Source organism: Pleurodeles waltl, chromosome 1_2, assembly GCF_031143425.1.
Source record: "Pleurodeles waltl isolate 20211129_DDA chromosome 1_2, aPleWal1.hap1.20221129, whole genome shotgun sequence".
NCBI lineage: Eukaryota > Metazoa > Chordata > Amphibia > Caudata > Salamandridae > Pleurodeles > Pleurodeles waltl.
Genome location: NC_090437.1, coordinates 342390907 through 342405253, shown reverse-complemented (window position 1 = coordinate 342405253; position 14347 = coordinate 342390907). Strand labels below are relative to the sequence as shown.

Sequence of the window (14347 nt, the reverse complement as noted above, 5' to 3'; positions counted from 1 at the left end):
GCAAGATTGACTAGTGCCCTTTGAAGAGGCCAGTCAGAGGATATCTGGACACCAGTAGTTTAGATATCATTATCTGTTTAACCCCTCCATGATCGCCACCAGATAACCTATTTAAACATGAATCTCTTAAATTGCTGAATGGATTTGCACCAGATAATAAAAGAAAGCACTCTTTCAGAGAAAAGTTACTACTTTTGTCAAATTTGGTGCAATTATGTTCAGTCATTTTTTTCTGCATAGCTTTCTAAAATTTCATATGGAAATCAATATTTTGGGGCTTTATTTTTTTCTTGGCGCCCGCTTGATGGATTGGCTTGACACTTTCTAGGAAGGAACTGAGGTGGATTAACTTTTTGGGGGGAAGTTTCATAAAGGTTCATCAAATGGCACCAAAGTTATTATTGAACCAAAAAGTTTGTCCTATGGAAATTGACCTTATTGTAACTAGACAACGGTGAATGCCACTGAGTAATTAATAAAGAAAATACATCACAATTTATATACAACACAATAGAAACTAATTTGTTTTAGCACGTATTAATTTTGACATGATATCAATCTTTTAATGTCTAAAGGTGAAACCCTGCATGGATTAAAATGTATGCCACACAAATAATGAAAACTTTTAACATAACATACTGAGCTGTTTCTCAGGGTCACGACTTGTGACCAGCAAGTTAAACAAGGAACTCTGAAACTGTGAACCCCCTGGGACATCTTACTAGTATTTGAACATGCAGTGCTGTGCAGAGGACATAATAGTGTTACCTTTTGCATCAGGTCTATGATAACAAGTGCAAATGTTAGCATATGCTCATTACTGTGTTCTGTCATGCCATCGAAAACCTTCAAGTTAAAGAAGTGCTCAGCTGCACTGGGAATGCAGATGCCTGAGCCTCAGTGGGCTGGGCACGTGAGAGCAAGCTGGAAAGGAGTTGTGTGATATGAAAGGGTTTGAAATGAGTACTGGGCTATTAAAGAGCTAATAAAGGGCATTGGGAGTCCTAGAAGGAAGCCTGGGTGTCTCTTAGAGCTCACTCTCAATGAGGGTCTGAAGGCCTGCTGTGGGGTACTTTATGGCCCAGTGATTATCTGAGAGCTCTTAGAAGACACAATATGGCTCTGGTGTCGGGAGCACTGGCACTGTGAAAGCAGACTGAGGGTCTATAAGCCCAGTTGAGGGGCAACTAGGGGTCTTTGGTTGTTGCTGCAGAGAATTTGAAAGCTATCCAAGGGCTTCTCTGTTATAGGTGTGGTTCTAGGCTGGCTGAAAGTCTAATGGTCCTTTTAGGGCCAGAAGAGGGTGACACAGTGGCCTCACAGCGGGTCCGTGAAGTCAATAGGCAGAGCATAGGCATGGCCAGTTTGACAGACTGTGAGTACCATCAGAGTCAACCTGAAGGTCAAATGGTGTTGACTGCTAGCCAGTAAAGGCTGAAGACCAGCAGAGGGATTCAGATTGTATATTGGACTACTGAGAAGCCAGCATGTGGTCTGTGATGGCAAGCTTGAGAGGTCTGTTCCCATCTGACTGAGAAGAACAGCGTACAGACATGTGGGGTAGTAGAAAAAGTGAGGGTAAAGTCTACAGTTGGATATCGTACAGTTTTTCTGAGTTGCACATTTAGAAATGCTAATTAGTGGCCAAGGAATCGCTGAAAGGTGCCATCCGGCTAGTGCTACAGGCTCTTAGAAAAAGTTATTGATTGCTGCGCAACTTTTAAACCCTCCTAGAGAAAGTTGGATACTCCAGATACTATTTGCTGGTGGTCAATTAGCATTTTTTTCATCAACGTCAAAGGCTGCGGATATGCATCGAAGGATCAACTGTGCCATGTGAGACTATAATAATTCTTGCTTCTTACTATTAGCAAGGCAACGTCGTAGCCAAAATAAATTGATTTTAATGGAATTAATAGTAATATGGGTGTCCATATATGTTCGTGGTTTAACAACAACCTCTTTTCTTTGATTGTAGACTTTAACTTAAGTAACTTGTGGTAAAATTTGTAGACTTAAAAGCAAAGTGGACGGTTGGGCATGTCACAGAGGAGTAAAGGCGGAGTATGAGCCGAAGACAGAACAGGGCACTAGGGTCCTGAACGTGACGGATATCCCGTCTGCCTTATCCCATACCCAATGGAAATCGTAATACGGTGGGTGGGATACGTCACGTTTGTGAGGAGTAACCCGCCCGCCAAACCCTAAATCAGGCCCTACGTTTGTTATAAGGCAGTTGTTACCCGTACCTGCGTGACGCAAAGTCCGCTGAATCTAATAATTATTAGGCTGAGTTTTTTACACAGCTTTTCCGAAATGGCAGCTAATGGACATAAATTCATTAATCACGCCAGCTCTAAATGGCGACCAAACAGATACCCAATACTGTCAGAAAGTTAAGACTTCAGAAATGTGTGAAGTCGGCTGTTTGTTAAAAGGCCATTACACTGTCCCACTCGAGACAAACCCGTCTGCAGCATCTTGATCAATGGCTGTTTCTTTTAGCATTTATTCAGACGGGTCTCCGTGTATTACTTGGTACGTATTAGGCCGCAGCACGTATTGATAATTCTGGTCGGCCGCCTCTCTCTGGAGAGCAGTCAGCAGAATACTTCCGCGTGCCTGTGCCCCAGAGATGACTGGAACCTGGTATTGATCATCCGATTGAAGATAAATGACAGCTCGGCTGGTATTGCAGATTACATCATTAACATGCTCGCTAAACCATGACTTGTTCAATAGGACGTTTATCTTTTTCATTGTACTTGTGCCCTTTTATCGTTTTTATGATGGAAACAGACCCACGCTCAGTAAGCATGCGTTCAGGCAAGACAGTGCAGTGTACAAGCCATCTGTAGGGAAAAGGAATCCAATTGCCTTAGTTGTCCTGTTGTAGTAAATGCTTTTGTTGGAATCATGGAGTTCAGAGGTCTCTCTGTGTTTCTTTTCAGTTTCCCTTCGCCTCGCATCTCATGCAAGCGGTACAGGAGAAGATGGAGGAGAAGAAAAGGCTGACGGAAGAGTACTACTCGCTTGTGAAAGACCGCACTGCTGAAAGAATTGAAAAAAATGCCATGGGTGCTAATGCTTAAATGTGAATCCTGGCGATTACCTAGTTCTGTAGAGTTGTGGGCGGGAGGAATGTTGTGCCGGATGTGACGTGTGCAATCCCTTGCGGTTCAGTCAGTGGACTGCTAGGCGCTCTCCTTTCCGGAGTGGCGTGTGGAATACCCTGTCCTGTCCATGTGAATGTATAATACGTTCACATATGGCGGTGTGTGAAATACTCGCATCTGTCCATATGAATGTATAATATAGTCACATATGGTGGTGTGTGAAATACTCGCATCTGTCCATATGAATGTATAATATAGTCACATATGGTGGTGTGTGACAGTGCGAAATACTCTCTCCTGTCCATGTGAATGCACAATATGTTTACAAAGGACCACTCGGTGTAAACCCGAGGAAGATCAATATACTTGAAAGCTGATATGAAACATCCTCTCTGTAAAGTCAGGTGAGACGACGGACGAGAGAAGACAATCATTCTCCTGAAAACATGGCGTTTCCCGGCTCCTACGCTCCAGATAACCCTGTCGTGTCATTCCTTAATTGCAGCCGTGCCCAGGGCACGCTGCCGTCCCGAGCACATCTGATGGGTCTGGACATTTTTTGACCTCCCCCTCAGACTGTCAAGGGTCCGCCAGCGATGACCAGATGCTTCTCTATTAATCTCCGCTCCTTAAAATGGCTCGGCGTGTCCCGCGGCACCACGGGTTCAACGTTACACATCAAATCCCATAAGAGGGGTCACGTGTAAACTAGGGCAAAGGGCACCGGTCAGAGCAGGCTGCTATTTGCAGTGGTCAGCTATTTGTAAGACTGTTACTCTCTCAAAATCTCAACACGATTGACAGTGCGCGGGCCATATTTTCATTTTTTACATTAAAACATACATTTGTTCTTCAGGTTATGTGGCTGCCCCCCCTGTTCCCTTTACTGGAGCGCAGGCGCATGAACTTACCCATATTATGTTTGAGCCTTTAAAAAATAAGTCCATGTTCAATTCGAAGCTGCACCAGAGCCCAGACTTGCGAACTGTTTTCAGAATGGGACTAGCCGCTTCACCGCCTTGAAATTACTTTACATTATTCGATACGGACAAATCCTTGCTGCACCACTTTAAAAAAGAAAAAAACCCTATTTTGTTAACCTATTACCAGGAAAAATACTTTAAGAGTTAACGTTTTGAAGCTCTTATACTTGATGTGATGCTGCACATGCAGAGAACACTAGCGTTAACAATCATTCTGAAGTAGGAATTGTAAAGATGAACAATTCAGTGCTTTGCTTTTTGTGCAGTGTGGGAAGGATTTAAAAATCTGTTTTATGTGAACATTTTATATTTTATGTGGTCTCTTTAATGTGATTATTTATTTTCTGACGGACATTGGCTTGCATCTGTTTATTTTAATGTTGTGATGCATTAGTTCTTAAATTAAATCTGATATGATTTCTTAATTTGTTGATCTGCTTTTATTGACTACATTTCATTTTATGTTTTACATACATTCATTTTAAGAGAAAATAATAAAAAACTCAAATTTGTGAAACATTCTCATCCAAAAGATGTGAAAGGTAAAAGATGCACTAGGAGAAACTTTTCACCTTTAATGGTCTGGCTTGGCTGTGCAGCTGTCACCTATCAAGTGAGCATCACTCAAGGGGGGCTATAGCTCTGCCCACATGTTGGGAGCCAGGGGTCCATGTTTTGATTATGAAGAAGTTGTGTGCTTTCACACATATAGTGCTTACCCTCCACACAACTGTGATCATTTTGTATATCAAGCCACCTAAGCTTGATCTTTCAGAGGCACACGTATTACATTGGAATGATATTAAATTGTCTTAGATAATGAGATATTTATGTTATTTTTCTCCGGCAAGAGCACAGATGAAAGGAAGGCAGTTATTATCCTGCATGGATATTAAGATCTGGCTTGACAATGCATCTGTCACCTCACTCTTTGTCCTACACCAATATTATTCTGCAGTTATTTGCTTTATCACAACTATAAATGTATTCCCATGCTATTTACTTGTAATCCTTCACATTACCATACAACATTAATGTAAAGCCAGGCCTATTGGCATTGCCAATTCTTGCTAAATCTTGCCAAGAATACTTTTTAAAAACCTTTTTGAGCTCCTCGTAATTCCACCAGCTTACGTATTTAAACACTTTGCTTTGACAGGACAAAGTAGGGGAGATTGAACATCGTTGTTATTACATATAAGTTGTTAAAAAGGAGCCTTGGGAAATTATTCAGCAATACACTCAAGAACACAAAGAAAGCCATCATCTGCACACCCCATGCTTAAGTGGACCTTAAAGAAAATTAAATATATTGGTCCGCTCACAACCTAGTGTAGCTAATAATGGCATGGAAAACATAAGTTCGTTTGTCACTCTTGTAGTAGTTCACTCAGTCAATAAAAAAAGTGCATAGCTGCCACTGGTAAAAAAAAAAAATCGAAATAAGTTTTTGGCTTGTTTGAGTTAAAAAGCCAAATGCGGCATTATAACAGTGAAACATTTGTTTTGTTAAATAACATTTAAAATCACAGCATTTTCCTACAGGTCCACTGTCTCTATATTCGAAGAATATATGAATAGCCAGATCCCCAGCTTCAACCACCAAAGGAACCGACATCTTGTACGCATTGCCAGTCACTCACTAAAAACATAATTCTCATGTGTGACCAAAAAGTCTTCCACCTATACACCTTCTTCTAATCCAATCTCATTCACATCTCCTTAACCACCATTCACTGGTTCCTACAAAGGCAGTATTGCATCTAAAACTCATCATCACTCATTCCACTGAATATGATATTACTGATATTGCTGACACCCCCAATCTTCTTCACAGGGCCCTGACTAACCCCAACTCCACCTCATTCACAAGATCCTCCTCGCCACACTTATTGCAGGATCCAACCATTCTCTTTTCTCTGAAGATAGTCACCGGCGTCTTCCTGGTAGTTGCTAATACTGATACCTTACAGGTATAGTCAGTCCCCTTATCCTAAACAGGAGATTTGTACAGGGAGCAATCACAGAACTTATCCCCACAACCACCTCCAACAACTACACCAACTTCTTTTTAGGAAAGACTAACTAACAGGGACACACCAAACCTCAAGACAGATGAGACATAATGCATAGTTGTCAGCATTGTGACTCACTTTGTCACATGTCCTTTACACTGTAACAACACCCTGAAGTAGACCTTTAAATCTATGTCATAATTCTCTCCACCAAATTCTATAGTCTCTACATTTCCTGATATACCATGGGCAATCAGAACATTACGAATAATAATATTGCTCTGTCGTATTACCCAAATGAATGCATTTTAAGTACAGTCCTGCCACATTAAAAACTATAACTGATACTGGAAACAACTTCAAAACACTTCTATCCTCATTCAGCACTTAACACCAAACGGATACTGGTGTTTACCCCTCGCAGAGAATCTTGTTACACAAACACACTGTTAAACCAAACAACTAGGTGACAGCAAAAACCCATTCTAAAAACAGAAGACATAGTTCTTGAAGATACCTACTTCCCAGTTACCAAAACACTTCTAAAAGACTGGTGGTGGCAAAGTGGGCTTCTCAATGGATTCAAAGTCCCACCCATCGCTGGGATCGATTGTGTAGCTGTTGAAATACGCATTGCTTGTTGGCCACTCAGTCTTTGCATGATGAGTGAGCATCAATGTGTGAAGTGCACCAAGCGCCTCAACCATAGTCAAACAGGCTTAGGATCAGAAATTATGGCATATGTTGTACTTTTTACCAGCTTTGATTCATACTGGCTCACTTTGTCTGAAACTGGGATTTTATCAGTTGTTTTATATTTAATATATCACTAGCCTTACTAGTGTTATTTTTAAAGGGAACAATAGGTTGTGAGTATTTTTGAGAAATTTTTGGCTCGCTTCCTGCCCACAGGTGGCTTGAAGGGAGGGCCATGACTTCTGGAACTTGAACAAGTTATATAGCAAGTCTGTTATATAGCAAGTCAGCCAGAACCATCGTCTCCTGTTTCTTCTAAACCTTCTCTTAAAGGACCATTCATTAAAATGTTTTCTCTTTAGTGTGCTCTTATTCTTTTAAGTTTGTGCAGGTGAGCTTTATCCTGGGTTAATCTGTTTAGCCGTCTCTCCACCTTTGAAAGCCCGGTTCTCTGTAGAAAATGTAATTCAGCTAGTAATTCTCTCTTGAGAGAAAGTGAATGAGTTGTAATGATCAATTGATAAGAAATCAGACTATTGACAGCAATGTGCAAACAAAGTGAAATCTCTAGAAAAATATGTTTCATTGTATAATGAATGTTAAAGTAAGCTCGACAAGGGTAAAATGTGAGAATGTATGCTCGGGTTGGTACTAGGTCCAAAGGTGGTTAGATGTGCTAGCTTAAGTCAGATAATAGAAATTCAGAGAAATGTTGCCCTGACTGATTTAAGTCCTTGAGCACTTTTAGTTGATTTTGGCATGGAACCTTCTCCTAGCGAAGATTGTGATGCTGGAGTAAGTGTGTTGTTGTACCATTGGCAAACTTCTCTATAAAATCTGCTTTTTATGATCATGTGCTAGAGGTATTGCAGCAAGGAGAAAATTCAGCAAGAAGTGAAGTTCAATACGTTCATATTTTGCCACATCACTTTCAAAAAGCGGAGGAAGCCTCGGGGGAAGCCACTTGATAGATCATGAGATATAATAGTGATGTTTGAACCATACTAAAGGTAGCAGTTGTTAAATCTTTTATAGCCAGCTTGCTGCTCTATCCTGTGAATTTTCGGGAAGAGCTGAGTTTAAATTGCGGTGGCGCCAGGCGTCGACTCTGGGGAATTCGAGCGCTATTTACTGCACGATTGATGTTCAGTATGGCTTAAGTGTGAAATCATTTTTGTGGATCGCTGGGGCATTCTGGTGACAAACTCTCATAGACCACTGGAGGAAATAATTTAAACTGTTGTAAATCAGAAAAGGTTCTGATTTAGATCGCGGCAGATGGGTTACTGCGTCACAACGGTGACGGATAGTCCGTCCGCCTATTTCTGAATACCCTTTAGAATGCAACGGTATTTAGATTTCGGCGGACGGGGGATATCCGTCACTGTTGCGACGGAGCAACCCCTCCGACGAGATCTAAATCAGTCCCAAAGTTTGGTTGAATTACTAATTACAGCGTCATTTGGCAGTACAACATCACGTGTAAAGTGCTGTCAGGATAAACGATAAATGCGGATTTCCTTTAAACTGGGATTCAAATCAAGTGATGCGGACTGGACTCAAATGATATGGACATTCTGCACCCATAGTATGGAGACTGATCTGGGCGTCTTCCCTCCCCACGAGATAACTTCGCATCCTTTATTTAATCTGACATTAATCTCTGAGGATTAATATTTGAGTAAATGGTTTTGGATTCCATTGGCTATATGTTTTGTTATAAACCGATGAACGGTCTCCTCTATTATTATTATTTGCGTGTTTTGCCTCTAGGTGGCAGTGTTGTATTATCTACTCTTGTACAGTTTTCTTTTTTTCCGCACCATTTACAAAGGATGGCGTGGAGAAGATTAAACCTTGTTCTTCTTCTTCTTCTTATTATTTTTTTTTTTTACAGTAATAGCACACACACTCTCTCTCCCTTTCCCTCTCTCCCTCCCTCTTTTTAAGTTTATCTTTTCCATTCTCCTAAATTCCAACTTTTTTTGGTTTCTCAAATCTTCTTGTATCGATTGTGTTCTTTTTTGTACTTCAGACTTTTTTCTCCTGTTATATTTTTCCTTCCCCTGTTTTTCTTTCATTGTTTTTTTATCATAATTCCCGTTTTACCTTTCTGTAATCCCTCAAGTGAGAATTTGAGTTTTTTAGTTCCTAAAGGTAACTCCAATACTGTTCGGTCGTTAAACTTAATTTGTTGTAATAACGTTTCTTCTACAATGCATTTAGAGCTGTGTGCCGCCATAACCAGAGAACAATGTTGCAACAAACGTAGCAGGTATAGGACCTGAAATGGCCGCACCCTCATTTTGTATTATTGAATATTTTAAGGGAAGTCGAAGTGAACCTTAAAGGGTCAGTTACTTTAAAGGGGAAAACTCGATTCATTTCATTATCAGTTGTAAAAGATAAGTGTAGTTAATGTATATTTGTTTTTTGTGGATCCTTTGCTAATTGAGCATCTCCCACTGGTAAATATGACCCCTTCCCGTGTTTGACAAAGTTAAAGAAAGTAAACATTTCAAACGAGGTGTTTGACGATCTATTTACCCTGCTGGGAAATTCACTAATTTTTATTACGCAATTTTAATTTTACTGCGATAACCATTCGTGGTAGGTATTATGACATCTGTGCAACCTATGCGCCCATGAGGACCTGGATACCGACCATTCCTGCCGAAATAGCTTCCATAGACTGCTTTCCCCTTTTACCTCGGCTGCTACAGATGAGAGCCACCCCCTTCACAGTCCTCTGGCATGGACTTTTCCTGATGTCATGCACCTGGCCCTTGCCCACCAGCGAAGAGTCAGGCACCGCCTCCTGAAACAAACCCATGTGTTGCAACGAGTAGCACACGTCACCCGTTTCAGACCCCGTGGGGTGTGAGTGGCATAGAAGGAACCGAACGAGCCCCCGTCGCTGTGCTGGCAGCCTGGTCCCTACATAAGGGACCTGCCTGGAAAGAGAAGCCGCAGCCTGAGAATCCACACCCAGCAGCAAGCAAAGGGAAGGGGCAAACATGAATAAACCAACATCTACAGCTTTTGATAGCAAATACTATTGGCATAAAAATCTAAAGTTGGGCATATTACTGTTCTAAACTTTGAGAGGGAAATCGGTTATCATAATATTATTAACACATCAAGGAGGAAACAATTGTGTGGGTAGTATAGTGCAAGAGTAGGACGTGGCCGAATGGGTAACAAACAGATGGAACACCATTACATACGTCATGCGTCAGATCTCTATTTAGCTAAAAAGGTTGACATTTCAACATTGAGGTTCATTTTTACCCGCCTTAGATGTGCCCCACTACAATGAAAGTCATTTGGCACATAGATTTCTCCCTATTTCTGTTGCAGAAACCTCCTTTTTAAAGAATTTACTATTGCAGGTCCTCGTGGATACCCCTGAAACACCCCCTCGTCTGCAGGCCCACCCAATAATCCCCTTTCATGCATATGTTTACATGTTGCTCTGATGGCACAGTTTTACATACCCGTTAATTGATGCACCCACTTACCCATGCGCTCGTGCATCTGTAGTCGCACTGATCCATCCATTTGTCCACCAGTGAGTCAATCTTGCATCCACTCACCCATCCACATTCACAAACTTTCCAAACAATGAAGAGGCACTTTCAGTTATAGAACACACCAGACCCTTTGGCTCCGCCATTTCTGGATTTTATAAAGATTCACATTGAATGGACATCGATTTTATTTTTGTTTTTGCTGTGTCTGACTACGTCTATGTTCCAAATATACCACATCTTAATCTTAGGCTTTGTTCTCCCTGGAGAGTTAAGAGTACAGAGGGAGTCATGGATATACAATTGAAGCAAAATAGTACTTGAGGCCATTGTTTACGATTGATAAATGACAACACTCAAGAATGACATGCCCCAGCAATCACTTAGTCACCTAGGGCCTACAGAAAACATGTGATGTTTGTAAAAGAGCTCACACATCTGTAGAACCCAGGGTCAACAATCAATCACAGTTAACAAAAGCACTCTAAAACTTGCAGGGCAATCCACGTCAAATAACATCAAGTAGTCAGACCACTCGAAAAGCATGTCTTACATTGAATGCGCCCAGGTAATCACGACCACCCACACACAAGTTATAGAATCTTTCTGAATGTGGACAACACAGGCAGAGGATGCCAACCACCACAAACCGTGGCATTAGAAGTTGGGTGTGCTCACTAAATCCCTTGTAAAACCCCAATGGAGCACATTGGAGGCTGCACATCAAAAGCACTCCCTACTGAGGCCGGTTACTGGTTGATCATTGAGCTGAACGCTGCACAAGCAGCTATTTGTGCTCGTGCCTGCTATACATACTTCAGCTAATGCGCCTGCTCCTGTAACCGCCCTGCCAGTTCCTGCGATTCGGCGCTCTGTTGTAGCCTTTAGCTCCTGTCCAGAGGGGAAATGTGAGTGTCAGGATGAAAAAGCCCCGCTAGCTATCTAGCTGTGTGAAGGGGGTGAGGAGTGCTCCTAGCAGCACTACCACATCTTGCATCCTAATAGACAGAGCTACAACAGCCTGGTGGGTGCTTGACTCAAAGAAAGAAATTGAGAGATGCCTGTTGAAACAAGGGAGCAGATAAGAGCAAGCACAATGGGAGATGGGACACTCTTGACAGTTGTTACTGACTTGCTGAGTCGTTATATTCAAAATGATTTAGTATCACAAACCTTGTCGAAAGTGCAATTGTCAGCCACAAAGGGCTGGTGAGCCTGAGCGATGGAGGCATTTGACCCCTTCTTAATCTCTTTATTAATCATTATTGAACACTGGATGATATAAATACGACTACTGTATGAAATTGGGTTACTGGTTGTGGGGGGAGGGGCAGTGCACAAGACCAAAAAAACTTCAAGAGCAACCACAATCCTGGTCAGGGCTCAACTCTCTGGTAGCTTGGGACTGAGCAGTCAGGCTTAACTTAGAGGCAATGTGTAAAGTATTTATTCACCACTTAAAAAGTAATAAAGTGAAAATACAACTCGAGAAATCCCACACCAATTCAGAAAAATAGAGAAGATTTTAATAAATAAATAAATAAATCAAAACAACAAACATCCAATCAGTAGAACTGAAGATGTACAATTTTATTTATTTATGTATTTATTTATTTATGTGTTTTTATGTAGTGTGGACATTATCTGAAGCTGTCAGAGCACTTTACAATGAACAAAAGAAAGTTACATGAGAACATTTTTCAGTAACAGTAGTATGTGATAGTATAAGTAAATACTACAGTTGCTCATGATGGTAGTTACGTATTTACAAATTACAAAATCAAAACAAATTAGATAATGTAAAGTATAAAACAAGGTAAAATTACAGAGTTATATATGTACACAATTGGATCTAAAAGTCATTTAAGTTCTTGAGGGTGTCATGCAACAGACAAGGTCAAGCTATATAATGTGCGGGCATATGACTGGTGGAGTGCATTGACGAGGAATGCTATTGCTAAAAATGTATCTGATAGAGACTTCTAGCTGCAGATTCCTTACCTTAGAATTCCTGGGCGTCAGCTTGGAATCCAGAACTTTTGCTGTGCAATACCCTTGCATGCACCATTGGGTGGCGTCGTTCGGATCCACGTGGCATCGTCAGTATCGTTGGAGCCATTCGTGATGTCACGTCGTCTATAACGGCACCACCTAGGTGCGCGTACGTCAGTTCTTTTCCTTCTGCGCGGGTTAGCGCAGATCCGGAATCGAGCTACCCTCTGTCTTTTTGGACAGACCTTTTTGTCAAAGATTTTTTGGTAGTCTGTGTAGGATGTCATCTAGGAAGACGGGGTTCAAGCTGTTCAGTGCCTGCCACTGCGCCATGTCAGTGACGGACCCCCATAAGGTATTCCTCTGGTGTCTGGACCGAGACCGCGACTCAAAGTTGTGTTACGACTGCCGAGTCATAGCTCCGAAAGCTTTGAGGGAGTGGTCCTTGAAGCTCATGGTGGCACGGCAGTCGACGTCGGTCAGTGCGGCTTCTCTGAGATCATAGTCCCGGTCAAGGAGGAGGTAGTGGGACCACTCCAGGAGCATCAAGACCTCTTCATCTCACTCGAGATTCTCTGGGCACTCCGGGAAGAAGCACAAGAAGAAGAAGAAGTCCAAGCGGACTTCGACTTCACCTCGCCCGTCGGCTGAAATTTGGGTGAAAATAGTGCCAAAACCACAAAGTGCCAACTGTGGTTATATGGTCGCGCTGGACTGGGACAAAGTCACAAGTTCAGGTTGACCGTGATGGAGCACGGGCTGGCTACAATGACCCAGTCAGGCCTGCTGAACACAGTACCTTAATACTGGTTGCAGAGAGATGCAGAGGTAGGTGTCGAGGATGCATCACACAGCAGAGACGGTGCAAGGTCCAAGAGAGGAGATGCGTCATGCAGCAGCGGTTCCGGGGAGTGTGAGGCGATGTCCTTGCATGATGATGTCGTGCAGCAGCAGTTCTGATATGCTGCATTGGGCGAGGCAATGTACTTGTGTGGGGAAAGTCCACACAGCAGAGATGATGCGTCAGTTCCGAGGGTGATCCGTTGAGCAGCAAAGGTGATGCGTTGGCAGAAAATGCACCCCGCCAGGAAGGAGATGCATTGGTTTTGCTGGGTCCACAAATGAGCTGGCAGAGAACCTTCAAACCCACTTCAAAGGGTCACAAAGTGGGTGGCACCACTTGGGAGGACAGGCCTTACAGATGGCAGAGTCTATTTGCCTGGTTCAAAGTTGTTGGAAGCCTTTTATGTCCCTGAAGCTTCTGATCAGTAGGCCAGCCAGTTAGCCCTTGGAGTCACTCTGGTGTCCTGGATTTAGGGGTACAGGTCTAGTTCTTCTCACCCAGGCATGATGACAGCAGGTCAGCACAGAAGAGCAACAGTCCTTTAAAGCAGCAGACCAACAAAGTGGCAGTTCTTTCAGCAAAACAGCCCTCCTTCGAATAGTCGAGTTTTCCACAGGCCCAGAAGTGCACTCGAGTTGGGGTCTGAGGCCCAATATTTATACCTGGTGCCCACTTTGAAATGAGGAAATGTCTACAGATTTCCATCTCCCTTAGGTGTCAGACATCCCCTTCCTCCCTGTCCCAGCTTGTCTGGGATCATCAAAGACTAGTGACAAACTCTCTGTGAGAGTGCACAGGCAGGACCTTTGCGATGTTCAAGTGTGGTAGGAGACAGGGCCTCCACTTAATAAGTGGCACATCCTGCTAACACCTGTCTTCCCTTAGTCTCACTGTCTGGGAGCAATACACACAGACCAACTGCCAGCTACACCTACTCGTAACCCAGGATCAGGCTGCAGGCACCAAATGATTAGGACAAGAAAATGGCAACTTTCTAAAAGTGGCATTTTCAGAACTGTGATTAAAAGGTCTAACACGTATTATATGAATAAGACCACAATAAAAAGGATAAATCCACAAAAGCACACAGTGTGAAAATGCCAACTATTGATCACTGACTATTGAGTGCATATGGAAATTGAATACTGAAAACGGCTAGCACCACTGATAA

At 42.4% G+C, this 14347-nt stretch overlaps 1 protein-coding gene across 1 annotated transcript in view; it reads left to right on the top strand.

The window, feature by feature from the left end:
- CNTLN (centlein) overlaps positions 1-3313 on the top strand; it is a 1263565-nt gene extending 1260252 nt beyond the window's left edge. The window contains exon 27 of the mRNA XM_069239496.1: positions 2952-3313. Coding sequence (XP_069095597.1) covers positions 2952-3092 — 141 coding nt within the window. The 3' untranslated portion in view covers positions 3093-3313. The remainder of the gene's footprint in view (positions 1-2951) is intronic.
- Positions 3314-14347: the final 11034 nt, after the last annotated feature.